General features: G+C 51.4%; 6 protein-coding genes across 6 annotated transcripts; 1 reads left to right on the top strand and 5 right to left on the bottom strand.

Annotated features, from left to right (window-relative positions):
• Positions 1 to 355: 355 nt before the first annotated feature.
• PHACADRAFT_103813 (uncharacterized protein) lies at positions 356 to 1,026 on the bottom strand (the record flags this gene model as incomplete). The annotated part of the gene is made up of 3 exons (XM_007399957.1): positions 356 to 694; positions 747 to 829; positions 882 to 1,026. Coding segments are annotated over 3 exons (567 nt in total), but the record flags the coding sequence as incomplete, so codon positions are not given.
• A 4,265-nt stretch (positions 1,027 to 5,291) lies between these two features.
• On the bottom strand, positions 5,292 to 6,553 carry PHACADRAFT_212781 (uncharacterized protein; the record flags this gene model as incomplete). The annotated part of the gene is made up of 3 exons (XM_007399956.1): positions 5,292 to 5,367; positions 5,435 to 5,789; positions 5,842 to 6,553. 3 exons carry the CDS (start codon positions 6,551 to 6,553, stop codon positions 5,292 to 5,294), a joined length of 1,143 nt encoding a protein of 380 aa, XP_007400018.1.
• Positions 6,554 to 13,233: 6,680 nt separating this feature from the next.
• Positions 13,234 to 14,446, top strand: PHACADRAFT_199697 (uncharacterized protein; the record flags this gene model as incomplete). The annotated part of the gene is made up of 3 exons (XM_007399955.1): positions 13,234 to 13,291; positions 13,510 to 13,635; positions 13,701 to 14,446. The coding sequence occupies 3 exons, from the start codon at positions 13,234 to 13,236 to the stop codon at positions 14,444 to 14,446; spliced, it is 930 nt and encodes a 309-aa protein (XP_007400017.1).
• A 5,592-nt stretch (positions 14,447 to 20,038) lies between these two features.
• On the bottom strand, positions 20,039 to 21,227 carry PHACADRAFT_128443 (uncharacterized protein; the record flags this gene model as incomplete). Its single annotated transcript, XM_007399954.1, has 2 exons — positions 21,095 to 21,227; positions 20,039 to 21,040 (listed from the first exon to the last, which is right to left on the bottom strand). Coding segments are annotated over exons 1-2 (1,083 nt in total), but the record flags the coding sequence as incomplete, so codon positions are not given.
• A 1,351-nt stretch (positions 21,228 to 22,578) lies between these two features.
• PHACADRAFT_262724 (uncharacterized protein) lies at positions 22,579 to 23,921 on the bottom strand. The gene is made up of 3 exons (XM_007399953.1): positions 23,492 to 23,921; positions 23,305 to 23,442; positions 22,579 to 22,988 (listed from the first exon to the last, which is right to left on the bottom strand). Exons 1-3 carry the CDS (start codon positions 23,888 to 23,890, stop codon positions 22,905 to 22,907), a joined length of 621 nt encoding a protein of 206 aa, XP_007400015.1. The 5' UTR covers positions 23,891 to 23,921; the 3' UTR covers positions 22,579 to 22,904.
• Positions 23,922 to 24,497: 576 nt separating this feature from the next.
• On the bottom strand, positions 24,498 to 27,382 carry PHACADRAFT_187523 (uncharacterized protein). The gene is made up of 6 exons (XM_007399952.1): positions 27,196 to 27,382; positions 26,173 to 27,141; positions 25,771 to 26,117; positions 25,279 to 25,718; positions 24,981 to 25,224; positions 24,498 to 24,924 (listed from the first exon to the last, which is right to left on the bottom strand). The coding sequence occupies exons 1-6, from the start codon at positions 27,224 to 27,226 to the stop codon at positions 24,706 to 24,708; spliced, it is 2,250 nt and encodes a 749-aa protein (XP_007400014.1). The 5' UTR covers positions 27,227 to 27,382; the 3' UTR covers positions 24,498 to 24,705.
• Between the last annotated feature and the right edge of the window lie 67 nt (positions 27,383 to 27,449).

The following is a 27,449-nucleotide window of genomic DNA, read 5'->3' as shown; positions in this document are numbered from 1 at the left end:
GTCTCGATCTTGGGTGTAAAGCCTGTAACCAACGTCATCAACGCAACGCTTGTTACAGCACCGCAGAGACTCACCGAACATCTGTTTCTAATGCAATGGCGGCCATGTCGCCGATCGGCTTGAGCTCGGCCGAAGACTTGGTGACGGTCCTGGATGCGCGATTCAGAGTTCTCAATTGAGGTCTGGGCCCTGGGGAGGGCGGGGCATGCACTCACCATGTGCCCGAGGCATCTTTGCACCCTTCTTGGATAGAGAAGTCCTTGTGCTGGAAGTAAACGCGCACATGATTGAGGTCTGCGTATCCAAAAATGAACCATTTTCCGGCGACGCGAAATCGGGGCACTTACCACCCCACTCAGCGGCGCCAATGCCGGTGTAGGCATAGGCCGCATCGCAGGGCAGCGCAATAGAATCCTTCCAACGGCCATTCTCGCAGGTTCTGAGCTAATGTCAAGCAATATTCCCACAGGACTGCTCGTGATACGCACAGAGCGCAAATGTTGTCATGCACGTTCTGGTAGAAGAGTATGACCTTCGCCTGTTTTGGCGAGGAAACGGCCGCGATCTTGCTGCCAAGTTTGATATTCTTTTGGTTGAGATCAGTCTGCTTCCAGCCCTTGCTTTCCGTAGATCTTTGCTCGCGTAGTGTACCAGCCTCGTCCTGATAGAAGACAGACTGGCCCTTCTCGTCCCACTGTATTGCGCATTAGAGAAGGCGGGACCAGAAGGAAATCACGACGGCGTACAGAAACAGTGCAAAGAGCGCTCTGCGGGTGGCACTTGAAGGGCGATGTGCTCGACTTCCAGCCAGCACCGGAGGCGAGGACATCTGGTACGCAGATTAGCGCTTTAAGATACGCAGGACTCCTGGTTGTCCGTACCTGATGTCCCATTTCCCATTGCCTTGGACAGGACATAGTCCGAGAACTCGAGAGAGGCCTCGCGAACCTCTCCCCCAGGAGTCTTAGTGTAGCATCGAATACCGCCTGGATAGTTGGCAGCAGCTACCGTGATACTTCTCTGCGACGATATGGTTAGTTAGGAGACTGCCTTTGTGCATAGTAGCGGCATTGAACATACTGGTTTTATGGACATAGTAGAAGAGCTGGTTTCTGTGACGACACGCGAACTGAACTAGGGGTCTGGTCCAAGGATTCAGAGTCCAAACAACAGTGCAGAACAAGACTGCAGCTGCCCTACCTGTGAGAGATGTTCACGGGTACTCCGTGGGGTATTACAGAGGAAATCGTAGACGATAACGACCCATAACAGCTTATGTAGCAGAACTATGGTACTGCTGACACTAGCTGGTCATGTGCAATACGAAAAACTAGGCTCATAGCCTACTAGTATCAATGATGATGTGCTGTGCCATTGGCTATGTTTGTCTCTAACTTCCCATGCACAGCTGACGTATGTTCAGGGGCCGTGTAGTCCTCCGTCCATTCATTCTCATCGGGGCCCAGTGCCTCTGTTCCACCTGGAAAAGATGTATGATGTTTGCAATTCTGGGACGCTCGACCAGCCCTTCGGCCTGCCCCTCGGGTCTCGCACGTCGAGGCCATCGAGATCGACACCTGCACTCTTCATAACAGCATGCAAGAGTTACTTCTCGGTGGAACTATCCTGCTGGTGCATTTCACCCCCAAAAGGGCAGATTTGCAACAATTACTTGGGGCTTATCAAACACAAGCAGAAAAATGGGATCCTCGGTCAATCAGCGATGGGGAGGCAGCGTACAGCCCAGCCTGTGGCCCTGAGTCGAGGCGGTGCCACCACGTGTAAAGTCGTCAGAATACGCGTTAAGCCGGGAGTGGTACCTTAAGTCGGAGTCATCCCGGGACTGCAATTGACGAGCTGGGAAAAATCAAGGGTGATCTATCAACTCGTGGTTAGCCGTAAGGCGTATAGTTGATAAAAGGTGGGACATCTTTTTACTTGTTATTAAACGAGCAGAAAGGTGAGATGTACCGCCTTCAAGGGCGAAGAAATCGCTGGGACTGATTGTCGTAATTTGCGTACATGCGACAGTCCTAGAAATCCGTATGAGCAGAAGGCTAGTACAGTCGACGCTCTTACCATTATTGACACTCAAAGTTACTCGAGCATATAGATTCTCCGGTTTGACTTTCTTGTAAGGCAAGCGGGAGAGAGTTTTATATGTGGCAGTGCATCGCCGCTGAAGGATAGTGGAGAAGACTCGGAGTCAAAATCTCGGCGGATTGCCACGAAAGAGCTCAGCTGACTACAGGACCCTAGCTTTGCGCGCTTCAGGACTGATAGGAATGGCCGAAACTCTGAAAAAGTGATATCGTCCAGTGCGTAACAAGAAGTGCGGCCCGTGTACCGACGATTGATGCGTACCGGGAACCGCCATCAAGCGCGTCAATGAAGCGCCCTCCCCTTGCTAGCCGCCCCCTGGTTCTGTCTCCAACTGTCCCCGTCCAAGCCGCTTTGATCTGTAGCTGAGCCATGCCTCTACGGCACGCCCTTATCCACGACGCTAAACGAGACTCATCTTTGTTCCGCAACTTCCTGTGAGTACGACTTGTATCAACTCCAGTTTATGCGGCTCGCTGGGATCTCCTGTCCTCTTCATGTCTCAGTCATCTCAGTGCACGCTACGACGTGTACCAGTCATCGACAGGAGCGCATGAGGCGCCTTATGGAGAACTAGGAAATGATACATTGGAGGCCTTGCAGTGCTCATTCTTTCATCTCGCTTTCTTCACTCTCTCTGATGAAATGGCACAAGTTTATAGACCGTAGTCATACGCCCAAGCCCCTTTACGACCATCTCGATACGTCAGTCCTACGCACGATCCATTTTGCATATAAATGCAGTTCTGACATGATGCCGTTTCACGGCGAATGAGACTCACGAATCGTCTCCGCCTTCCAGCGGAACGACAGCCGCGTTTGAAGTTGAATTTGGCTCTCATCTTTCCCATCGTCTTTATGCGGCTGATAAGATCCTTTATGCCCATGTCGAAAAGTCCCCTACCGCAACGATCTCATCTTCTGGTCTGGAACGTTGCAGTAACGATTTCGTTCTCGGCAGGTCTCATTGGAACATTGAACGCGAAGGGCTCTCGTACTAGGGCACCATCGCATGCCTCCCGTTGTGAGTCACCTCACCTCGGGGAGGCTCTCGTCATCTGTGAAAGCTGCGTAGGTGCTGGAGCGAGGTCTTCACCCGAGCGTCGAACCGCGATATGTCATGACGCCGATGGGGCCGTCGTTGCGCGTCCCTCGCCACCTTCCTATATGTTCGCTCTTGTCGATGGCTCACGCATTGCCACGTTCGGCAGCGGCTTCAAGCTCCTCGCTCGTCATTAATCTGACTCAATTATATCCTTCGCTCTAATGGCATCGTTGCGCTCGAATACTCTGGCAGCCCGGCGTCCCGGGTTGCACATTCACAACCTTTGAGCGCCTTCACCTTTCCTAAGTGCGCCAACAACATTCCTGCGCTCGTCATAGGCTGTCGTCTGTTTCGCTTCGTTCAGAGGCTCATTCTTCGCGCAAGAGAACTAACGCCCTCATGCAAGCTTTATCGCGTTCAATGCGAGCCGGAGACATGGTTCAGCGTCAAGGCGAAAGTGGCGAAAGTGGCACGGCGAGCAACTGGCGGAGCAATCGTCGTGGAGAGGTCGGTCGATTCATTCAGAAGCTTGGATACGTGTCCTCGACGGTACCTATTTGGCTCGCCATCGGCCTTGCAACTGCTTTTATTTACCGGAGCGACAGCCATACCACCGGCTTAGCCAGTTAGACATCAGCAGTGCTTTATTTGTCCTGACCGTGATGGAAGAATGGTACTCTCCCTATCTCTAATGCGACACTGGAGCGGATGTGACCACACGGACGCAAGACGCGTCACAGGACGCAGGCCCCACGTCTTCTTTCACACCTTCCATCGTCAATGTGGGGATTTGTGATACCGGCATCAGCGCGCCCGCAACATTTGTCTCCTCAAAGGCATTCCACGCCGCTATCCTCTCTGGCGGCATCGACTCCACCGAGCAAAAGGGCTTCAGCCGTGGTATTATCTCCTGGGACATGAGCGAGCTGGACCTCCCGAGTCTTCCAGCTCACGGCAGTCGACGAGTTGCTTCGCTATAAGTTTGTAGAGTTTAGGCGGATTCATCTTTGCCGAAGTTAAACAAGCCGGTAAGTTGTGTGCACCTTGTGCCTATGCACGAGGATCCTGATGACCTTACAAGATGATCACCTCCTGTGGAATGAATATTCAGGCTGAGCAGAAACGCCGCTATTGTCAACGCCCTCGTGGGCGAGTCTGTGGCGTTAGACCGTCCGCTGACCCCCCAGGGCCCAGCCTAAATCGGCCAACGAAACCACGATGGTGAGAAGGGCCCTATGCTCGCGCGACTTCTCGCCTAGACCGGCCCGCAAGTGACCCACCGGCGCGTTTGTCTTTAACTTCAGTGTCGGGCTACACATCACTACGTCTCCCCCAGCCGAACCTTTACTCCAACGCGGAGCTTTCCTGTTCTCTGCCTTGCCGCACTTCACCTTCCATCTCGACCTCAATCACACACGCAAGATGCTGCTGGGGGTCTGTCGTTCGAGCCGATGAAGCAGTTCGTATCAAACACGCGCATTAAAAACGCTGCACACAACTAGACGAGGACAGTGGAGCTGAAGGTCGCGCTGGCGACGATCGTGCGGATTGAATAGAATGGGGACAGCGCTGTGAATGGAAACCGAGGTTTAGGAGCGTGTTCGGTTTGTGAGAGGCTCAGGCTACTGTGGGTTAGAGTCAGCATCACGATCCCGCGGCCGCGGCGAACGTATTCCACACCATTTCTCTATCACCCACGGCCCTGTATTGAAAAAGTTAGCCCAAATGAAATATATCCTGGATTGTAAAATGTGGGAAGGGTAGACGAAGGTACATGGCTATCAAGAGCTCGAGGCGAGGGCACAGTCAGTACGTATTGTGTCCGCAGGGGCATGAGGCAAACCGAGCTCGGGGATTAAAAACCCTGGCGATGCCAGAACACCAGGACACCGGACTGGCAGGAAAATATTCACTTTGTAGAGGCACAGCCCGTGGGAAATGACCCACCCCATGCGCTGCGTCATCACTCTAGAGAAGTCTTGAGTGCTTGAGTGCGCACCTGAGTTGATTCGTTCTACCAGGCGCAGGGGCCGAGCGCTCAAGTCCTTGTAGTGATTTGACATGGCTGGAGAGTCTAGCTTTGATGGCAGTTCAGAACATTCAGCCGTTGAGTGTTGAAGAGTGGCTCGGCTTCAGGTTCGAGGTTTCAGATGGACTCGTGCTGAATTGCGTCAAATCGTAGCCTCATCTCAACATCTCCATATGATTCCCACTCTGGCTTGCTAAGAAGCACCAGACCGACTCGTCAATATTGCGCTCAACCTGGAACAGAGGCGCATGAGCACGTACTTCGCACTCCTGACAGAAACCATCCCGCACAAAGCCGCACAGCGCATCTTCCTCATCAGCACCTCACCCATCCCATTCCTCTCCGCCTCCACGATCAGATCCACGATGACACGCACGCGAGGCAGCACCGCCGCAATCTCCTCGTCGACAGCCTCCCAATAGAGCCGGGCCACCGCAATCCACATTCGTGGTGCCAACGATGTACGCAATGAGAGCATGAGCACAGAGAGCGTCGGTGCATGCGCGAGCGCATGAAGGTACGATATCGCCGCATGCGCGCACGTCCAGAAGCCTGAGAGGCGGACGAGCCGTAGGTGCACACAGCGCGCGAAGCCTGCGGGCAGGGTGTCCGGTGCTAATGTCTCCGTCAGCTATCACATCGCAGTACAGAGGTAGAATAAACGTACGGGCATACGGCGCACATACAAGCTGCAGCGCCTTGAGCTCGCTCGCCACGGCGAGGTCCTGCATGAGTTGCGCAACGAATCTTTCCCCAGCGATGTTGTGCAACCATACATAGTCGTCCTCGAACTTGCCGGTCCGACGTTCGACGCCTCTCACGGCGAGCGCTTGCACGGGATGCTGCTGCACGAGGCGCCGCACGATCTCCTGGACGGCCTCCCCGCAGAAACTGGGCTCGAGAATGAGCATACGTGCGTGCATGAAAGGTGGGTAGAGAATGTTCCGGGGTACGCGACTGAAGAGCGCGGCGCTGCCTTGATCGACGAGCGGCGTGTCGACAGAGCGAAAGAGAAAGAGCGCATGCACCATGCGCTGCGGCGCGCCCCACCCTCCGAGCATATCGCCTGTCGCGTGGAACGCTAGGGGATAGGCGTGCATCCACACGCGGGCCGCATCGAAGAGCACGATGCCTTCACTGCCGATGCTGTCGCTGTCTGTGTTGTTCTCGGAGCTGTCGACACGCACGAGTCCGTCAGCGCCCAAGACCACTCGGTCGGGCGCGTAGATGCCGGCGATACAGAGCGTGAGGCGCCGTAGGCGCGGAAGGAGGCGTAATGCGGCAGGGAGCTTGACATGAGCATCGCACGGCCAGCTAACCTCGAGCGCGCGCACGCACCGTGCGGCATGTGGCGCATCCTGCAAGAAGTGTGAAAGCATAGTGAGGTCGGTGCACAGGCTTCGCTGGATGCCTGTGTTACCGAAGCGGCCCACGCGTATCTCAGCATGCAGAGCCGGAAATACGGCCGCGTTCCACATTCGACTGACACGTGCGCAAGCAGCGAGTGTGGAATGGTACCGGGTGAGGTAGCTGAAGATCACTTCGAGGACGTCGAACGGTATTTCAGGGGGAAGGGCTCGAGGTGAAGGCAGGGCGCAAGATTTAGTGATTCCACGTTTAGGCACTGTGGAGTGCTATGGGGCTCATGTGCTAAGGACTGTAGACCGCGCAGATTGTGGCTGCTGACTGACTATTGCACCGCGAAGTAGATACAAGAGTCGTAGTCTAGAGTAGTATTGCATAAGAAGAGTGCAAGTACCATGTAAGAATGGTAAAAGACAGTAAATAAATAAGTAAGTAAGTAAGTAAGTAAGCTGGTCGCTCTGCATAGCCTGACACATGCGAGCTATGCCACCACTGTTGTTGAACTTGATATGATACACACTGGACAGGGAAAAAGAAATATTTAGAGTGAATTCATTTGTATCAAAAAGCATCAAGAACAGACAATCATACATGGTTTGCAGGATCGCTATAGAGACAAAGCACTTATGGTACCTAGCGAGACCCGATTAGTCGAGGTCTGTGAAGGTACAAACCACTTGATTACATACAGTTTCTTGTGAATAACTTGCACAACGATGCAATAGACTTTACACGTACAACTATTATTTGCAATGATACTACTACATTGCAATATTGCAAAGTCCTGCTATGACACCAGTGCATCAAAACAGCTGGCAATGTAACTCACGATGTGTCAAACACGCAACCTAGGACTTGTCTTTGAACATTGCAACATGCAAAGCAAACCAATCAAGCCTATAAATTTTCTGTGGAGCAGCTATCAAATTCATGCTGCGTGTCACATATATCCAACCGTGGACTGACCTGTCGTGAATGTCAGTTGTGCCGACTGCCCGCCGCACTGCCTCCAATGCGATAGAATCCGGGAAGTGTGCTGATTCATGGTCCATGAAAATGCAGCGCATACATGAATGAGATCGGGCAGAGACATATGCAGTCCATGACATTAAGGGGATGCCAGAGCGTACCAACAGAGACTTTGGGCACAGTTGTGCAACAACGTTAACGAAAGCGCTTCGGGAGAGTCAAGGCAGGCATGGACGGATGATGAGAATAAGATACTTGTTTTGGACGACCAGATTAGCATCAAATCTAACCTGAATTAGATTATTATGCAGGAGGTGTGCAGACTTTGCGATGTGCTAGAAAAATCAAAATCACATTGTATATGGCTAAAAGATATATTGGCACCACGGCCGATATTAACATCAGCTTGGTCTTTACGGACTGCTTAACCTGCAGATGGCTGATGCATTACACAAGAACATTTGCACACACCCGGTCTCCAGCAGTACAGTATGTCAGGAAGTTTTTCTAGTAAACCCAAGAAGTCCCGTCTTGCCTTGCGCTCCACCTCACTGCGGTCCATTATCAGGCTTGCTCTCACAAATCCCAAACTCCGCGGCCATCTGTCTCAGGCTGTGTTAAAGTGCGACTGAACTCTTGCTTTATTCTGTGCTACAGGGCCAGTATATATACATGTGAGTTGGGACCTCTGATACTGCTATAAGACCTATGGTACTGTGAGCGTAAGCATGTATACTAAGCATGAGTAATCAGGCGTCGTATTACTACAAGATAATAGAGGGATCATGTGATGATATCCCCATTAGTCCGTACAGGGCAATGATGTAATTGCCCAGTTCTGACACTCCCACTCGACTAGTTATTGTCTAATCTACTGAAGACCAAGCCTAGCATAGACCGGAAGTGCTCGAATTTTGTTGCACCAAGTGGTTTTGTCAATGTGTCGGCGATCATTTTGTCTGTACTAACGTAGACCATATCCACTCGTTTATCTTCCACGTATTCATGTATGAAGTGATATCGAATGTTGATGTGCTTGAGCCTTCAGTCGTGAGCAGAGTTGACTGCGAGAAAGATTCCTCCTTGGTTGTCTGCTATCAGAGGTGGTGGTGCAGTAGGAAAGTAACCTAACTCTTTTTGGAGTGACGTTAGCCAGGCTAACTCAGAGCATGCCTCCGAGAGTGCCATGTATTCGGCTTCCATCGAGGATCTTGCCACCGTCTTCTGCATTTGAGATGCTCATGTGACTGCTCCATCAGCCATCAAGAAAACGAAACCGGTTGTTGATTGCCGGTTGTCCCGATTTTCGCCCCAGTCTGCGTCAGAATACCCTATCAAACCTGACTGATTTGAGCCAGAGTACTGGATACGATACTCGGTGGTATGACGGAGATACCAGAAGATGTGCTTCACAGCTTCCACGTGCTGTGACGTAGGGTTTTGCATGTACTGTGAGAGTCTTGTGACTTCCCAGGCAATGTGAGGTCGTGAACTGATCATCAAATAGATGAGACTACCAATCATGGACTGATAGTGATGGCGGAGTGCGTCGGTAGCGGTATATGTTTCCGCAGCCTTCTCGAGATGTATGCCTTCAGGCAGCGGTGTGCGGCAAAGTTTTGAGTTGTGCATCTGGAACCGAGATAGGATTCCTTCGGTATACGACTGTTGGTCGATTTCCAGACACCTGTTGTTTCTATCACGAGTAATCCGCATTCCAAGGAATGTACTAGCGGCTCCAAGATCGTGCATTTGGAATTTCTCTGCAAGAACTTTCTTTACTCGTTGGATCTCTGGTAAACTTGGACCCATTGGTAGAAGATCGTTGACGTAAACGATGAGGTAAACTTCGACTTTGTCGTGATGATAAACATAAACACCAGCGTCTGAGCGCGTGCGCTTGAATCCATTTTCGAGTAGCGTAGTATGTAGCTTCTCGTTCCAGGTGCGCGAGGCTTGGCATAAGCCATAGATAGCCTTTTTTAATCGACACACCATCTTTTCTTGTCCTTTCTTCACAAAGCCTTCTGGTTGTTCCATGTAAATCTCCTCGTTGAGCTCGCCATACAGGAAGGCCGTTTTGATATCCATTGCCTCAATTTCCCAATCTTTGAGTGCTGCATGTGCGAGTAAGAAGCGTATAGCCTCATAGCATGCGACGGGAGAGAAGGTTTCCTGAAAATCTATCTCCTCTATCTGTGTGAATCCTTTGGCTACAAGACCTGCCTTATAGCGGCCGTCGGGCTTGATCACATAAACCCATTTGCATTTTACGATTCTCCGGTTGTTCAGTCTGTTGACCAGAATCCATGTGGAATTCTCCTCCTGAGATTTGAGTTCCTCCTTCATCACGATCTCCCACTGTTTCGCATCTGGACAAGACATTGCCTCACGATACGTAGTGGGGTCAGGCTGGTGGGCATGACATATTCATTGGAATATATTCCGACGGAGTTGATCGTCGATGTCCATTGGAGAGACTTCACGTTGTTCACGTGCTTCTTGTTCTTCTCGTTGATCACGTTGGATGTCTCGTTCCTGTTGACGCCATGCTTCTGTGGGCGGGACGTCACCATAGCTGTTATCGGGAATATGGCATTGGCCTGCATTCTTGCGCTGTGGTCTGGCCGGGTGTGGCACAGGTTGTGGTTCGAGATTCCATCGTTGCCTAATATCAGGAGCTGGTGGAGCTGCCTGACGAGATGGACCAGCTTGTCCGCTCTGATGAGGACAATAATGTTCTCTCTGAGATGGAGGTGATCCAGGAGGTGGACCGGGAGCGAATGGTATCTCCGGATGTTTGTATGGTTCCGGAGTTGGGCTTCGATATTGTTCATAACGATCGGCTGGATTGTCATTTACTTCATCATCATCCTGTTGTTGCTGTTCGTTTTGCCGTGGTTGTGGATGTGCATTGTCTGGGGAATGATCATCAGGTGTGAAGTCATCCGGATTTGTTAGGTCCGGGTTCAGCAGGTCAGGTTGGACAGGTGGAATTGAATCTTGAGACATTCCAGGCTCACGAGGCCTTTCGTCTCGCTTGGAAAAAGAAGACTCATTGAAGGTGACGTCGCGTGACACAACAATAGTCCAGGCAGTTTGATCCCAGAATCGGTAACCCTTTGTACCAATTTCGTACCCGACGAAGATCGTGACTTTGGCTTTTGGCTGTAGTTTATTGATCCTCACATCCTTATGTGTGTGGACATAGGCTTTGCAGCCCCATACTCGAAAGTACGATACGTCCGGAACAGTGCCATTCCATTTCGTGATAGGCGGCTTCCATTGATGACGGCGCAAAGGTTGTCGATTGTAGATGTGTACTGCAGTCTCTGATGCTAGATTCCAAAAACCAGACGTCATGCCAGCGTGATGTCACATAGCTTCTGCCTTATTCTGAATGGTCTGTTGCCAGCGTTCTGCTCTGCCGTTCTGTTGTGGTGTTTGCGCCACTGAGAGTTGACGCTCTATTCCTCGTTCTGTCAGGAAATTGTTGAATTTGTAGTCTAAAAACTCCCCCCCATGGTCCGAACGTATAGTCTTGAGCTTGCGCTCGGCCTGTGTTTCTGCCCAAGCGACGAATTGCTTGAAGGCAGAGAAGGCATCAGACTTCTGTTTCAGATACCAGACTAAACCAAATGAGGAATAGTCATCGAGGGTGGTAAGGGCAAAGTTGTACCCATCGAGTGATAACGACAGATATTCGACAAGATCCATGTGAATTAAGTTGAGGGGATGATCTGCACGACTTTCAGACGCAGGAAATGCATCGCGACGAGACTTCCCGAATTTGCACCCATCACAGGGAGTATCCCTGGTTGGAGCGGAGATCTTATCCAGGACGCCTTTGACATTGCCAGGCAGTTGAACAACTGATTTCTTTCCGGTGTGTCCGAAGCGACAGTGCCACAAAGTGTATGGATCGTCAGATTTGACCGACATCAATGTTCCTGGCTTAATCTCACTGGTCCTGGTGAGGACTTCAGCTTCTAGCCAATATAAACCTGACAACTTTTCATATTCACCCTCCATTAAAACTGTCCACTGTTTTGGGTCTGACCCGCGGAGTAATGTAAACTTCTTGCCATCCATCCCAATACGGTGACCGTTATTGAGAGGCATTCTGGGCACAAAAAACTGTTCTGCCGCTTCTGGTACGTATAGTACAGTTTCTAACCAGATATGCTGAATTTGTCCATTTGTGAGACGATGTTGCAGAGCGATTTCACCGTGACCTTTGATTTTGATAGTCTGACCTTTGCCGGCCGTGTGTGCATAACCTGGCTTAGGGAATTCATGATACCGAATAAAGTCAGTTTTATATGGTGTGACATGTGTTGTACAACTGCTGTCGACCATCCACTTAGACTTGACACCCGTAGCATAAAGAGAAACAAAGATGGATTCCTCTTTGATCTTAGCTACTACAGGTACATCGGCTAATTGTATGGTATTTACAGTCTGCGTGGTTGTCGTGGTATTGTCCTTCGCTTTGCCCTTTCCTTTTCCCTTTTTGCGCTTTCCGCCACCCTGCTGCTGCTGCTGCATGTTGTTGCCGTTACCAGAACTCGAGCCAGAATTCACCGGCTTTGTGTCCCAGTGTTGCTTCGTCATGTGATTCTTGCGACCACACTTCTCACATTTCTTGTCAAGAAGAGGCACCTTCAAGACACGCACAATCTGAGTGCGGTTCGCGACGCGGCGCTGTTCCTCCTTGACAATGTTGGGCTTGATGAGCGCCGCTGTGAGCAGCGTAACATCAGTCTGCGTAGTGAGAATTGTACCGGCGATGGTCTGATACGACTTGGGGAGAGCATTGATCATGAGCAGAGCAAGAAGCTGAGGTTTGACCTCTATTCCTGCCGTGTTGACCTGGTTGGATTGCTCTGTGAGCGCGTCGAGTTGCGGGCCGAGAGCGGAGCTGTCAGAGAGCTGTGCATTGAACAGCTTTTGGAAGGCGACGAATGCACCTACTGCTCCGGGTTTCTCGTAGCCAGCCTTGATCGCGGTCCATGCATCTAGGGCCAAGAACTTGTTATCAACAAGATGACAAAGGTTTTGTGCGACATAGAGCTGGATGATTCCCAGCGCCTTGTCATTTTTCTCATCCCATGCAGCTTGAGCTGCAATTTCTGTAGCTGTAGGTGTACCTGTCGCAGCTATTGGTCTGGCAAGACCAGGGACTGGTACAGTCGCTGTGGAACTGTACCCTTGGATCAAGTACCAGACGCCCTGGTAACGCAGGAAGGCTCGGATCGTGTCGGACCACTTTTTATAGTTGGTGCCATCGAATTGCAGGATGGTAGAGGTGGCAAGCTTAGTCGGGTCAGAAGAGGATGACATTGTTATTGTGTACAAAGAGGAGGCAGATATATGCGTAGATTGTTTCACGTTCCTTTGGAGTTGACCCGACGTCGTAAAAGAATTCACTGAGATTGAGCTCGTATGATTTGGCTCGTGTTGCTTGAAGTGATTCCCAATCTTCATCCAAGAATGCGAGATCGTAGACCTGTTTGATTGGTCTGTAGTATAGATCTTCCGCAATTTTGTCCTGTCTTAGATAACAGGCGTACGATTCTGAATATGTATCAGAAGTTGTAGGGAAGAAGGTGTTGATGATGTCTTCATCAGGGTTGTATAAATCTGCAGATGCGTCTTCAGTCGGTGGACTGCAGTATGGATAGGCTTTGAGAACACGCAGGGCGCGCTTGACAATGGGATCATCATGTACGCCGGGTGGAGCAATGAGCCGTTCAAATGGGAGAACAGCCTGTCAGAACTGGGTGATTACGTCATTGCCCTGTACGGACTAATGGGGATATCATCACATGATCCCTCTATTATCTTGTAGTAATACGACACCTGATTACTCATGCTTAGTATACATGCTTACGCTCACAGTACCATAGGTCTTATAGCAGTATCAGAGGTCCCGACTCACATGTATATATACTGGCCCTGTAGCACAGAATAAAGCAAGAGTTCAGTCACACTTTAGCAGGTTATAAGCCCCAGCCTCACGGCCACTCTATCCCCACTCTACTAGTCTCATTGCTGAAGAAGACCCCTCGGGAAACCTCGGTCCCCTTCACCCAGTTTAAACAAAGTTTATCCACGCAGTTTACAAGTAAGTCTCGTTGCGTGCTAGTGGCAGACGGAGCGCTCACGCGTTCATTCCTGCGTAAACTCTAGTGCCAAAGGATTTGCCCGCTCGTCCCCCTCACTCCGTTTTCCAGCGGTACAAGCACTCCACCGGCTACGCACATACCTCTGGCAACGCCAACGACCCCGTCGAGACCATTCCATACGGTAAAAGCCGCGGCAAAGAACTACGCTCGCTGACTCCAGCACTCACCCTCCTGTTCTCTCCGAACTCACACGAGGGCAGGCACCTACATCGCGAACAGTTCCGCAACTGTTCTGCAACCGACAAAGCCGACTTCGAGCAGCGTCTAGCTGCACGAGAAATCCAACAGGCGCACGAACGGATCCTCGCTGGTCCGTCAAAGCCGACACTCGAGCAGCATTTCGCTGCCATCTCACTGGCGACACATACGCCGATTGTCCCAAAGCCGGTACTCATTGACTTCGACAAGCACACTCCCGCTGACTTCGTCTGCATCTTTACACCGAAGTTCGACGGCACACTCAAACGCCTCGACGTCTTCGAGACTCTCGAGCTCAACGATCTCAACTCCGACAGAGTCCGCAATCTCTGCCGACTCATCGAGCAGCTCACGCGCATCAAGCGCTGCCTAGCGGACGTTAGTAACGTTGTCAAATACGAGGAGTGGCGCAAGTGGGAATCAGGGTGCAGAGAAATAGGGGATATCTCGTTCAAAGGGCTACACAAGAACAAAGCCCGAATTGTACAAGCACTCAGCGCAGTTTACGTGAACGGATATTTTGACGTGGTTAGGTTTTACGAAAACAAGTAGATACTTTGTATACAACACTATTGTAACAATCAGAAGAAAGTTCTACTTGGAAACCTGACTACTGTGTGTTTATCCTAAGCAACAACAAGAGTCGTAGTTTAAGAGGCGATGGATCAGGTTTGATTAATCATGTGGTAGTAACTACTATGGTGTGCGATGTATTACTTACTAGTAACTGAGCTAGCAACTGCGTAGGGCCTGTAAAGCCTCTCTGGCACCTCTCGGCATGCTATATATGGTGCTTCCATCAACTGAGCTTGAAAATAGGCTGCATATGTAATATACTGCTTAATTGAAAAGATGACTAAGCTAAAACATCATCCCAATATGGTAAAGCATCTCAAAACATATGATATGTTTTGAACATACCACATGTTGAATGTTTTTGCATCATGTCATAGAGAACATATGTACAAACATATGATATGTTTTGAACATACCACATATTGAATGTTTTTGCATCATGTCATAGAGAACACATGTACAAACAAGTTCTCCATTAGTAAGCAGCTCAGCAAAGCAGTATTTGGGCTGTTATTCACAAAAAACTCGCCAGGAGCTAGCGAGTTTTTGGATATATATGGTAGCGCTCCCGGATTTGAAATAAGCGCCAGAGCGCGGGAAACCAGCTTCTGCAAGCTATTACACCTGTTCCCCTTCCTTCCCCCCTAATAGAATTGTCAGGCAAGTGTTAGAATAGGTTCTAGTATACTTGTGTGGTGTATATCTTAACCTTCATGTCTTCCTGTGGTGTATACATTATAATAGGTAATACATAAGCTTTAAAGTGAAAAAGGGCACCAGAAACAAATGGTCCTGTACCTTGTATAGAGCTTGGAAGAAGGTCAGATGGCTCTAGACATATCTATACATGTTATGCAAGCATGGGGAAGCAATTTAGAGGCCAGGATAACATGCAGAGATGCAGGCAGGAGGTCAGAACTCCTATTGCACTCATGATAGCTTGGACACTGTTCTCAGCCTTTAGTAATGAATATCGCTAGGTACAAATGGTTGTGTGGATGCCCTAGCACCAGTAAATAATATATAAAGCTCTGCGGAGCCTTATCACACTGGGAAGGGGCTAACCTACACTCAACAACATGGGTATGCAAACAGGGCTTAAAAACACCACATATGCAGATGTACAGAAGCCTACAGGCAGAGATAAGCTAAATGCAGCTACATACATAGTATGGTGACATATTCTGACCCTCCCAGGTGGTGATTCCCTTCCCACCTATGCTGTAGGAGCCAGGCACACACCTGCGCACAGATGGTGGTTTTGAACTGGTCAGAACTTGATCAAGGTGTCACTCCGGGGTTAACTGATGCACTGCTCCACCAATACATGTCCCCTGGACCTAGAAAGTTGTATACCCTCGTTTTGATAGGCTAAGAATCGATTGGAAATGGTCCGCTTGTTCGATTCTAAGTGGTTGAGCCAGTAGGAGGTGTTTTCGACGAGATCAGCGTATAGGCGCCCGTGAAAACACTAAGATCTGCTTAATCGGATGGCTTCCAAGGCCTGGGATCAAAAATAAACCATAGCCGTCTTATCCTGGGCTAAAAGTGACATCTTCCAGCATGTGAAAACATCTGATATGTGTCATTTTATTTGCCAAGCCTCGCAGGCTCTACAGAGAGTTTGTGGATGCCTCAGGCTCCCCACACCCTTGGGAAGGATTCTAGTGCCATCTATCATGAGTGTATAACATTAGAAGAGCTGTAGGAGCTTTGCAAAGGGTTTCCTGCTACTTTCAGGCCCAAAGAAATCGATTTTTAATAGAAACAAAAGTATAGTATATTATACAGCAGTTATATTCACTCTAAACTGCACATAACTACTCTACATAGGTACAGGTACATATTTCAGAAGGTTTGGAGTTCATTGGACAAAGGGGAGGGGAGAAATTGAGCCAAAAATGGCCCCCAAAAGCGAAATTGATGTAGGGAGCCAGATAGCCGGGTAGCAGCTTGGTGGCACTTGATGGAGCTGATGGGGCTTAAGTCCGCGCTATATCCGCAAAAACTCGACTCTCGGCGAGTATTTTGTGAATAGCGGGCTCAATATTGGTTTCTGACATATGTTTAGTATAGCAAATATGTTCAAACATATGTTCTCCACCTTCCCATGTCATAAAACGAAAACAAGCGCCCAAAGCGGTATGTTATGGCATGTCTCCCAAATGTGGTCTATATTTTAACTCCAGTTGATGGAAACACCATATATAGCATGCCAAGAGGTGCCGGAGAGGCTCTATAGGCCCTACGCAGTTGCTAGCTCAGTTACTGGTAAGTAATACATCGCACACCATAGTAGTTACTGCTACATGATTAATCAAACATGCACCAAAGGGTGAGTTTAACTGGTCCCTTCGTCCTTGCCAACTCTATCCACCTCTCGGCTAAATCGGCTTAGCTGGGATAAGTGGTTCGCTCAACAGTGTTCACAATCACTACCTCTCAGGAGACAAATACGGTACCTGAAACCGTAGAGACAAAACAGGAAACCGTCACGGAATTCAGACAGCGACTGAATATCCAAGAAGACGACACTCCGTGGGAACTATTGACAACATACGAGCAATCTCTCGAGTTGTTCCTTACCCCACAATACTTTGCTTACGTAGACGATACACACGATCCCCTGCTGGGTATTAATCATCCACCCACCCGTGTTTGCCGCAAGGTAGCTTGTGCCGCCCAATGTGCCGCCGTAGAAAGAGTCATACGGCCCCTTCCCTTCGCCTCCATGTTCCTTCTTCTCTCAGCACCTCATGAGCCCATCCACCCGGCCATCTATCTTCTCAGCTCTACTTACTGCATGCCCTCACACCCATCTGTAGCTGTAGCAACCCTGCACCTCTCTTGGTCATCTTCTATGCTAGTCATGGTGAATAGCATTCCTCGATGATGGTTTGCTCGTCGCTCCGGCAACATGTGCAGCCTATCGAGTCTTGGGTATTTGAAAACCTTGTAAGCTGGAACAAAGAATCCGAGGGCAATGATGAGCTTGTCCGGGAAGACCAGGCAACGCGTGGGTGCATCTGGACCTGAAGTGCCACCACGTGCACTGTGCTTAACAGACTCCATAATCTCGAGACACTCTCCTGCGAGCCTTTGGTCTTCAACGAGCAGCTCTTCCGTGGCGAGAACTGTAGGGTTTTCCCAGTACCCCTTTACGTGGTTAGCTTGCCATCCTTGCTCCATATAGTACTTGCACAGGGCACTGGCAGCATCATTCCAGAGACTCGTCCATATAGCTGACCCCGAAATGATAGCTCTTGAACTTTGGTCCGCTGAGTGCAGCATGGCTGTCGTCGTCTTAATACCCCATTTGAGATACTCTTCATATAGCTGTACATGAAGGAAGCAGAAACGGATCATGTCTGTTGGATCAAAACTTTCCGAGGGGTAATATACATGTCGCGCGACGCGTGTCGAATTTTCTATCATCTTTGCCTGGTCTGGGTAAAGCGAGTGAGCAGAAGCTCGGCAAAAGGACACTACATAACATACCATAGCTTTCGAGAAATGCATCCATACCCAGCTGCAGCATATATTCACGTGTCAAATGTGTAATCTGATGTAACAATGTGAACGTGTGAAGCAGTGCTTTGTAGCAGTGACACGGGATCTTCCACAGAGCGGCAAGAATTTTCACTATGTCTGCCCTCCTGTCCATGTGGTCTGAAAACATCATGATCAAAGAAAGCCCTTCCTGCATGCCCAAGACAGACATTTTGCTGTGCTTGATCATCAAAAGTAGAACAGAGTGGGTGAGGTCCCAGACGTCTTCTAGTAACGGCTGTGTCATCAAGAGTTTCAGTTCAGTGGCCTAGACACGGGAACTTATTAAGTTACACTGGACTAGCCACTCAGAAGCGCCCATGAGTGGCTAAGACACTGAAAAGCCCAAAAAATGGCACAGGCAGGAATCAAACCCGCAGCCTGAAAGTAACCACGGCGCGCTATACCACTAAGGCATAAGACCTTGCAAACATTGGGTTGGAATTGGCCTATAATACCACTTTTCCACCTTAAAGTCTTAGCCATAACATCAGAATATGCCTTTGTACAATTACATTCCATTGCTTTAATACATAATAATTGGCTAAAATATAGGACTTTGGGCAGCTAAGACACTGATGTGGCTAAGACACCAGTGTGGCTAAGACACCAGCATAGCTAAGACATTGAGGCATTGAATATTTGCCATTGATTTCACTTGAGTATAATTCATCTACTCAGGTGTCTGAGCCACACTGGTGTCTTAGCCACACTGGTGCTTTAACCATGCCATTAGAATATACATATGTACAATAAGCAGAATCAATAGCAGATATTTAATATCTCAATGTCTTAGCCATGCTGGTGTCTTAGCCACACCAGTGTCTTAGCCATAACATCAGAATACACCTTTGTACAATTACATTCCGTTGCTTTAATACCTAATAATCAGCTAATATGACTTTGGGCAGCTAAGACTAAGGTGAAAAAGTGGTATTATAGCCCAATTCCAACCCAATGTTTGCAAGGTCTTATGCCTTAGTGGCTGCAGGTTCGATTCCTGCCTGCGCCATTTTTTGGGCTTTTCAGTGTCTTAGCCACTCATGGGCGCTTCTGAGTGGCTAGTCCGGTGTAACTTAATAAGTTCCCGTGTCTAGGCTGCTGAAGTTCGAACTGAATCAGCTCGTGTCATCTGGTGCTCGAAAAGGTGCGGTTCACGGGACAGTACTGTATACAATGGTTGGGCCTCGGCTGTCGGGAGATTGGGATAGTATGGGCGGAGAAGTTCGGCGTACATGAAGTATAAAGCGCGTAAAGACGCCCCTCTGTCCCAGTTATCATATATTGGACGCAGACGATGGAAAAGCGGACGAAACTTGAACACGTCCTCGTCGTGGCCTGGAGCTATCCATTGAGCAATCGATTTCTTCGCAGCTTTGAACCCCGGCCCATCAGAGAGAAGGCCGCGAAGACACGCCTGCGCAGAGCTAGGGAGTGGATATGGAGAGCTGGAGAGAAGAAGAAATGTTGCCTTGTGGAGCCAGTCGGGACTGGAGTACAGCAAGGGCTCACTTGGGCGGCGACTGCCTGCCAGTTCGGCGAGCATCTCCATGAAGATATTCCATTCCTGAAGGGGCAGCGGCGTGAGATCCGGAATGGTGCGCAACCTGACCGGAAGGATGTAGTCGATGTCAGCCCCGAGACGGCCGACAATGAGGCGAACAATGAAAGCAAGCGACTGGACTGGGTCACGCAGGAGCTGCTTGGACACTCCCCTTATTGCCGGAAGCAGATTGTCGTCGATCATGATGGTGGCTATGGACAGAAGAATGTCGTTATCGTCCTTACCGCAAACTGGACGCAGCTGACGACATAGCGATCGAACTACAGATTCCCGATCGTTAGGTCCTAGAGCTAACCATTGAATGAGCGACTTTGCTCCGGTAAGCATTTCAGGTGCTTCTATGAGAAGGTCGTGAAGACAGGTCAATGCGGAGCTGGGGAGTGGGTACTGAGAGCGGGAGAGCAGGAGTAGTGTCGCTTTGTGCAACCAGTCGGGACTGGACACATGCAGGGTCCTATGCGCACGACGGCCCGCCAGTTCTGCGAGCATCTCCATGAGAGCGACCCATGCTCGGCGGGGCAGCAAGGTGAGGTCTGGGACGCACCGCGGCCTGATCGGGCGGAAGCGCTGCGCTTCGGAACCAGTACGGCTTGCGATAAGCTCAGTGATGAAAGCAAGCGATTGCGCAGGATCGTAACGCTGCTTGACCGCGTCCCACATCGTCGGAAGCAGATTGTCGTCCGCTATGATGGCGTCCATGGACAGGAGGATGTCTCTGTCGTCCTGGTCACCGGTGACTACCTGTTCTTCTTCGTCATTGTTCGCGGCATGCTTCCTCCCCGGGTGTCCGGCTATACCCGCCATGTCTGACACGAGAGAAATGAGCGAGCGACGCATCTTCATGGTGACCCGTGTCCTCGCCACTCTCATCACAGATCTCAGCAACGGCATCTTGTACGGGCATCGCGGCGAGACAAGTGGAGCGAGTGTAGTGGCAAGGAAGAAGAACGCCCAACCGGAAACAAGCGGTACGCAGGTGAAGCCCATGCGTCCATCAACATTCGCGGTAAAGATGCAGAGGCCGATGAAGAACAAGCCGAGAGAGAGTTGGATAAGCATCGGGAGGATTGCCGCAATTTCGAAGACTTTCCATCTCTCCAGTCCCGGTTTCCGGTACTGTCGTGCACGAAGACGCTCCTGGGGAGCGGTGTATTCGACGGCGAGGTATTCCCGCAGCCATTGCTTGACCAGCATGCCGAATGACGCGGTCGCGAGGCTGATGATGAGGCTCGCAAACCAGAGACCGTTCACGCGAATGGCCCATAGGGGCGCCATGAACTGGGGGAGGGGGGCGGCGGGCTGTGCGGTGGAGTTAAGTGTGCCGGACGTGATGGTATAGCTTTGGGTTTGCATAGCGATACGTTCGAGTAGAAAGATCATTTGGATGTCCGTATCGGGCTGAAGGATCGTGTACGACGCAATCAGGAAGGCTGACAACACGGCCGAATATAACCAGCCTGTCGTTAGGAAGATATACGTTAGAGAGCGACACAAGTCAGAGGCGGTCGGACGTACGAATACTAGAAGGGTATCAATGTCTTCTTTACAGCCCCGGACCTTGTCTTCATCGACTTCGCGCACAGTCCTGGTCATCGTCTGCCAGCCTGTCGGAGGGGACACCTCAACATACCGCACGCGGTCCTGCGTAATTCAAGTGGTTAATATTGAGGATGATGTCTGTCTGACGACTGAGATCTCACCGAGGTGTCCTGGTTCGGCATATGTAAGCAGAGCGCAAAATGTGAAAAAAAAGTAATGCAGTGAGTAGGAGATAACACGCCCGCAGGATACTTAAAGGCTGAGCATAACGAACAGCCCCGTCCATCTCTTGATCATCTCCCAGTCTCTTACGACAGCGCAGCTGTGCCTTTTCCGTGCTTGACGGAGAGCGCTCTGTTTCCTGGACAACGTAAGCTGACTGCGGGTTCAACAGAATGTCAGCTGGTAAGTGCAAACCTTATAATTACACTGCTCTGCATAGGTATATGACAATCGCGCCAGCATAGTAGGAAATTGACCATACCCGGTACTGATGTACTGACTGCGCCACAGATTCGGGAAGCTGCGGAGACCGCATTGATTCCAGTAAGATCTATTATAGATCAAGATGTGATAGCCAGAAGGCGATACATGCTGTACAGGACCATCATGGGCCTACTTACAGTGGCTTGCGAGCGTCGAGAAGTTGTAGGCGGTGAAGCCGCGAGCCAATCCTCCGCATAGCTCGCCGAGAACAACAACGGTCCTGTCACTTGGTTACACCGCGACGCCAAATTCCGTCGCTTGGAGTCCGATTGATGCAGCAGTAAGGTGTACTGAGCGGTAGATATGACGGTATATGTATAGCGGTCTTGACACGAGAAGACAGCGACTCGGATACTAGGCCTCGGCCAAGATCCGCGGTCCATAAGCCGGAACACGACGATTCAAGGCCTTCAAATGTTAATCAAGATATCGCAACGTTAAGCGTTTAGTGCTGAAATTGAAATTTGACCATTGGAGTGGAGTCGCAAGACATCTTTGTCGTTGTGCAGCAGCGTAGTAAAGGGGTCGAGCATTGCAAACGCGCTTAGAAGGTTTGTAGGCGATTCTTACCGTGGGAATAGCACATTTTCTTACTCGATAAGCTAAGATGCGGTAAACGCTACAAATCACGCACTGAAACCATGCGCGTACCTGTTGCCGTGCCTGTCGCCCAGGATATTGTTAATTTGCGCTCCAACGTTATTCGGCCCACGCATCTGTCCTGAAGAAAACCGGACCTCCAGATAGGCAAGCGAGCAGGAAGCAGCCCACTTGGTTGACGGCCGTCAGTGTCATTGTGATTTGTCCATACCAGTCTGAATGTTAGTAAGGCATGATCGTGTGCTCGCTGTAGTTCCGTACGCGCTGTGCAGTGCGCCGTCTTTGACTCCGCCTGGCCCCTTCGTATGTCTCTACAAGGGTGATGAGAAGACGCTGTTGACACACAGGCAGGCTTGGAGGTGCGAGAATATATTGATGAAGAGTGGCAAAGCTAGCAAAGACCGCGAGTAGCCCAAAAGAGACTGCAGAGAGCCCACATCTAGCCTCTGATATTGAGCGACAGGGAGGCGAAGTACCGATGACTCATGGACCCACGCTCAACGACCCACCATGCACCGTCCGACTGAAGAACACTAGAGCTTTACATGCGCCTAACAGCCTTCCCTTGCATTGAGTATCACGTCTTGAGCATCATTCGTACAAAAAATACATGCTTGTCGTTCCTTTTCACTTTCCTTTCCTTTTCCCTTCGGGTTCTCTCCGGCATCCCATGCGTAAGCGGCAGGCTCGGGCAGCTCAGAGCTTGGAGCCGTTGACAGCCTCGAGGAAGCGCTTCTCGGCCTCCTCGAAGTTGATCACGTTCCAGATCGCGTTGAGATACTGCCGGGGGAGGAGATACACGCGTCAGCCATCGCGCAGCGCGGTAAAAATGACGGGGTGAGTGGAACGGCGCAGAACTAAGGAGACAAGGGGGAGGAGCACACTGGAGAACGCCGAAAAAGGTGTGATGAAGCGCGGCTCTTGACCTATCCTCCCCCCACTCTTACACTTCTTGCACTTCTTATACGCGCAGGCGAAGGAGAAGAAAAAGACAGGCCGACACAACTCCAGCAGAAGCCAAGCACAAACACAGACCGGAAGTGGACGGGAAGAGTAAAACAAGCACGCAAGATGAGACCGAAGGAGGAAGACTCACGTCGACCTTGACGTTGAGGTACTGGAGGTAGAACGCGTGCTCCCAGATATCGACGCCGATAATAGGGACGTGGGACAGGAGCGGGTCCTGGTTCGCGGTCGTCACGATCTCGACGCGCTTCGTGGTGACGTTCAGGCCCTGGAGACGTGATGAGCATCAACCTAACGCAGAGATGAGGAGAACGTACGGCCCAGCCCCAGCCGGAGCCCTGGATGGCAGCGGTGGTGGTGTTAAACTCTTTCTTAAAGTTTTCAAAGCTGCCGAAGGACTGGACGATAGCGTCCTTGAGGGGCCCGTCGCGGAGGACACCGCCATTGCCCTTGCCCTCCGAGGACGAGGGTGCAAGGTTCTTCCAGAAAAGGGAGTGGTTGATGTGGCCACCACCGTTGAACTTGAGGGCTGCCTGGAGGGCAATGCGCTCCTTGGGGGTACTAGTCTTGGCGTAGGCCTGCTCGGCGGCGTTGAGGGAGTTGACATAGGTCTGGTGGTGCTTCTTGTGGTGAAGCTCCATGATCTGGCGGGAGATGAACGGCTCGAGGGCGTCGTACGAGTACGGCAGGTCGGGGAGTGTGTGTTGGCCAGACATGATGTGCAGTGGTGGTGGTGGTCGAGGAGGTGTTGGTCGCGGTGGGAGACAGGAGGACCGTATTTATCGTCTTATCGATTCGCGCAGTGACGCGATCACCCTTGCGTCATTTATGTCTCAGGTAAGCCAGCACGTGCCGCGCGTGTAACAAAACTTTCCCGTCGGCCGGCCACCCGACGTACCCGACGCGTCGCTCGTCGCTCCTCCGAATCCGGGCCCGCCGCCATACTAAGGAGGCTTAATGCCGCGCATTGCCAGATACGCGTCGCGCCACACCTCCCGCCTTGACGCGTGACGGCACATTGCGCTCGCCTAGGCGACTGACGCGTCGCGGGTTCCCAACTGGCCGAGCGTCTGCCATCTCTTCGTATTCCTTGCTACCGACGCTATACAGACACACGAGTCGAGGCCTTCGTTGGACGCACGACGCGCTCAAAGCGTGGACGCGTCATCTCGGTCTCTGTTGCGCCGGCGCCTCTGCCGCGCAATCCCCCTCGCTATCAGACGCCAAACTCCATCGTGCTCGCGTTCGCGTCGGGAACTATGAGCACTCTGGTGACTTCACTACTGCCCTTCTTTTATGTACTGAGGACCCCGGCAGCCGCAGCATTGAGGTCAAGTGATCATTCCAGCTGAGACTCGTGCATGCACAATGTATAGTAGTGAACAAGTATCCCGTTGTCTTTGTATTCACGTGAATCTCAACATGCAGACGATTCAGACAAAGGAAGCTAGCAACATGCTTACTCAGAAGGAAAGATGCGCGTTCCTATTATAGAGGCGCCCAGTGCTCGCAACGGCACGATGTTGCAGTGTCATAGGACCTTTTCAACGAGACCCACGCCTTCGTTCTCCAGAATCTCGCGAATCGGGTCGCAGAGCTCCTTCGTATACGGCGCGAGGATGCCCGGTGTGTTGATCATGCCGTCCAAAACGAGCTGCGTTGCGATGCCACAGGGTAAGCCCACCAGACGCGCCATTGCCGAGTGGCCGTCAGGTTCGCCATACGCCTCCAGCGTCGATGTGAGTGTGTCCTGCAAGCAGCCATAAGCGTCCCTTTTGCAACTGAGCCAGACAACGGGGTACGCACGATCTTGCCGTCTGCCCACTCGACGATAAATTTGTGTTGGAGCATCACGAGGTCGCGCTCGCCGCGCGCGTAAGAGAGCATCCCCTCGAGCCGCGCACAGAGAGTATCGAGCAGATTGCCCTGACGCGGCTTGACCTTCTCAGAAGTCGAGAACATGCCGATCCAGCGCAAGCCGGACACGACACGGGCCGCCTCGATCTCGTCCGGGAACGCGCAGAGCTCTCTGATACGGCTCACAAGCGCCCTACGGAGTACCTGTCAGCTCGAGACGTCGTACAATGCAGATGCGCGGACTGACCTTTCGTCAGCGTCAGCTGCACCAATGACCCGCTGCGTCACCTCCGCCCAGGTCAGCTCAACGCTCAGCCACTCCTTTGGAGCCGCACTGAGCCAGCCAATCTTGACGAGCGCCTTGACAAACTCGGGGAAGCCCTGGTAGCGCAGATTGCAGCGCAGCACGGTCTCTGCCTCGGAAATACGGTAAAACTCGCGGAAGGGCGCCGAATTGCGATTCGGGTACGCGACGAACGCGTACGCTGGCGAGATAAAGTACGGCTTAGCGTATTCCATAAGCTGGCTCCCCGGGACATCGACGATCTCTCCGCCTTCGAGAAACGCGGACGGGTTCACCGAGTTAATAAGCACCCCGCGCGGCGACCACGAGAACTTGAGGCCGAGCGGGTTGTCGGAGCATTCGGGCGCCGGGAGTCCACCGCAGCAGGATATGAACTGCTTGATCTACCAGACCGCTTAACACTTGATAATGATACCAAGAGCAATAGAAGCCTACCTTCCCTCCTTTCGCGTGCACTTCGTCTATCGTCTTGATAGCATACAGGTGGTCGATGCCCGGGTCTAGCCCAATCTCGTTCATGACGACAATGCCCGCCTCCTTTGCTGCGGCGTCGAGTGCGCGCATGGCGTCGCTGACATAGCTAGTCGTGACGACGTGTGTCCTGCCCTTGATGGCAGCCTTGATGACCTCGGCGTGGAGCGTGTATGGTACGAGCGAGACGACAAGGTCGTGGGCGCTAACGGACGCTTCGAGGCTAATCATGTCCGCGACGTCAAGCGACAGCGGCGTTGTATTTGGTAGACCGGCGCAGAGGGCCTGGGCTGTTTCAAGGGTGCGGCATGCTGTACTCGCAAATCAGAACAGCTGCGATACCGAACATTTGAAAACGACGCTTACCGACGGTGAGGTGGTTCCGAGGGTCGCGCACGATGTACTCTGCCGCCGGCTTCGCAACCAGACCGCTGCCTAGAAGGAGTACCTTCTTCGGCGGACTGGCCGGCACCAAAACTCTGCCAAAGTTTGGCAGTAAATCGCTGCCCTCCTCCAAGCAGACACGGCTGAACTCGGGTAGGGTGAACGCCGCGCGATGGATCCCCGTGTTGTAGTACCGGGTCGGCTCGACCTGACGCACGGGTTCACGTATATCGCGGCCTTCGTCCTTGGAGCATACTAGGAAGCCAATCTGGCCACAGGGATAGGTCGGGATGGTCGTGTATGCGTACCCTACGACGGGGAAAATTCTACGCGCGGTCCGGATAACCTCCGCGATAAGCGGAAGATGAATCCATTGGCATTCGGCCTGCGTCGCAATGTGACCACCAGGAGCAAGCGCGCCGTGCAACAGCTCGAAGTACGGCTTCTGGAACAGCGACTCCGCAGGTCCAACAGGATCCGACGAGTCCGTGATGATGACGTCGTACGTGGACGTGTTGTCCGCAAGGAATTTGAACCCATCGCCAATGTGGATCGTAACCCGTGCATCGTCCAGAAGTGCAGACATGTGGGGAAGGAACTGACGAGAAACACGTACGACGGCCTCGTCGATGTCGCATAACACCACATTCCTTACGCTCGCATGCTTCAAGACCTCACGAACCACACCTCCGTCGCCTCCGCCGATGACCAGGACCTTCTCGGGGTTCGAGTGACTGGCGAGTGGGAGATGGGCGATCATCTCCTGGTAGGAGAACTCGTCTCGCTCGGTGCACTGGATGACACCATCGAGGACGAGAACATTGCCGTATGTTTCAGATTCGAAGACGAGGACGTCCTGGTAGAAGGACTTTTCGACGTGAAGGATCTTGCGGACCTTGAGGGTCATGGCCTGACCTGGCCATTGCGACGAGATTTCGCGAAACCAGCCATCTGGCAAAGAAATGATGAGTGATCCTGTCTCTCGCATGCACAACGCACACAAACCTTGTATAGAGGGATGACTCAGCGGTGCCATGAGTTTTTGACGGGGAGGGTAGACGTAAAGTCGCAGAGATGGGTCGAGTCAGTCGTAGTAATTGCCGCCCGTGTTGGAGTCAGAAACCATAGTCATCGGCGTGGCGGACCGCCGTCTCTCCGTGGTGCCTACATGTTAATAAAGTTCAATCAAATCATGCTCGGTGATCAAAGAAAGTGCTGACCTTGGCCAATCTATCTTGCATATTCAGAGCTTTTTCCAG

This window comes from Phanerochaete carnosa, assembly GCF_000300595.1.
Source record: "Phanerochaete carnosa HHB-10118-sp unplaced genomic scaffold PHACAscaffold_10, whole genome shotgun sequence".
Classification (NCBI taxonomy): domain Eukaryota; kingdom Fungi; phylum Basidiomycota; class Agaricomycetes; order Polyporales; family Phanerochaetaceae; genus Phanerochaete; species Phanerochaete carnosa.
The sequence above is the reverse complement of the archived record's forward strand: the minus strand, read 5'-3'. Positions and strand labels throughout refer to the sequence as shown.

What these genes read in the sequence shown, in the direction of transcription:
- PHACADRAFT_262724 (XM_007399953.1), bottom strand. Translation starts at nt 23,890, where the DNA reads ATGTCTGGCCAACACACACTCCCCGACCTGCCGTACTCGTACGACGCC. An exon ending in GCTCCGGCTGGGGCTGGGCC is followed by an intron (nt 23,443 to 23,491) that starts GTACGTTCTCCT and finishes TCACGTCTCCAG; the next exon opens with GGCCTGAACGTCACCACGAA. An exon ending in ACCTCAACGTCAAGGTCGAC is followed by an intron (nt 22,989 to 23,304) that starts GTGAGTCTTCCT and finishes CTCCCCCGGCAG; the next exon opens with TATCTCAACGCGATCTGGAA.
- PHACADRAFT_187523 (XM_007399952.1), bottom strand. Translation starts at nt 27,226, where the DNA reads ATGGCACCGCTGAGTCATCCCTCTATACAAG. An exon ending in GAGTCATCCCTCTATACAAG is followed by an intron (nt 27,142 to 27,195) that starts GTTTGTGTGCGT and finishes TTTCTTTGCCAG; the next exon opens with ATGGCTGGTTTCGCGAAATC. An exon ending in TCGGAACCACCTCACCGTCG is followed by an intron (nt 26,118 to 26,172) that starts GTAAGCGTCGTT and finishes TTGCGAGTACAG; the next exon opens with CATGCCGCACCCTTGAAACA.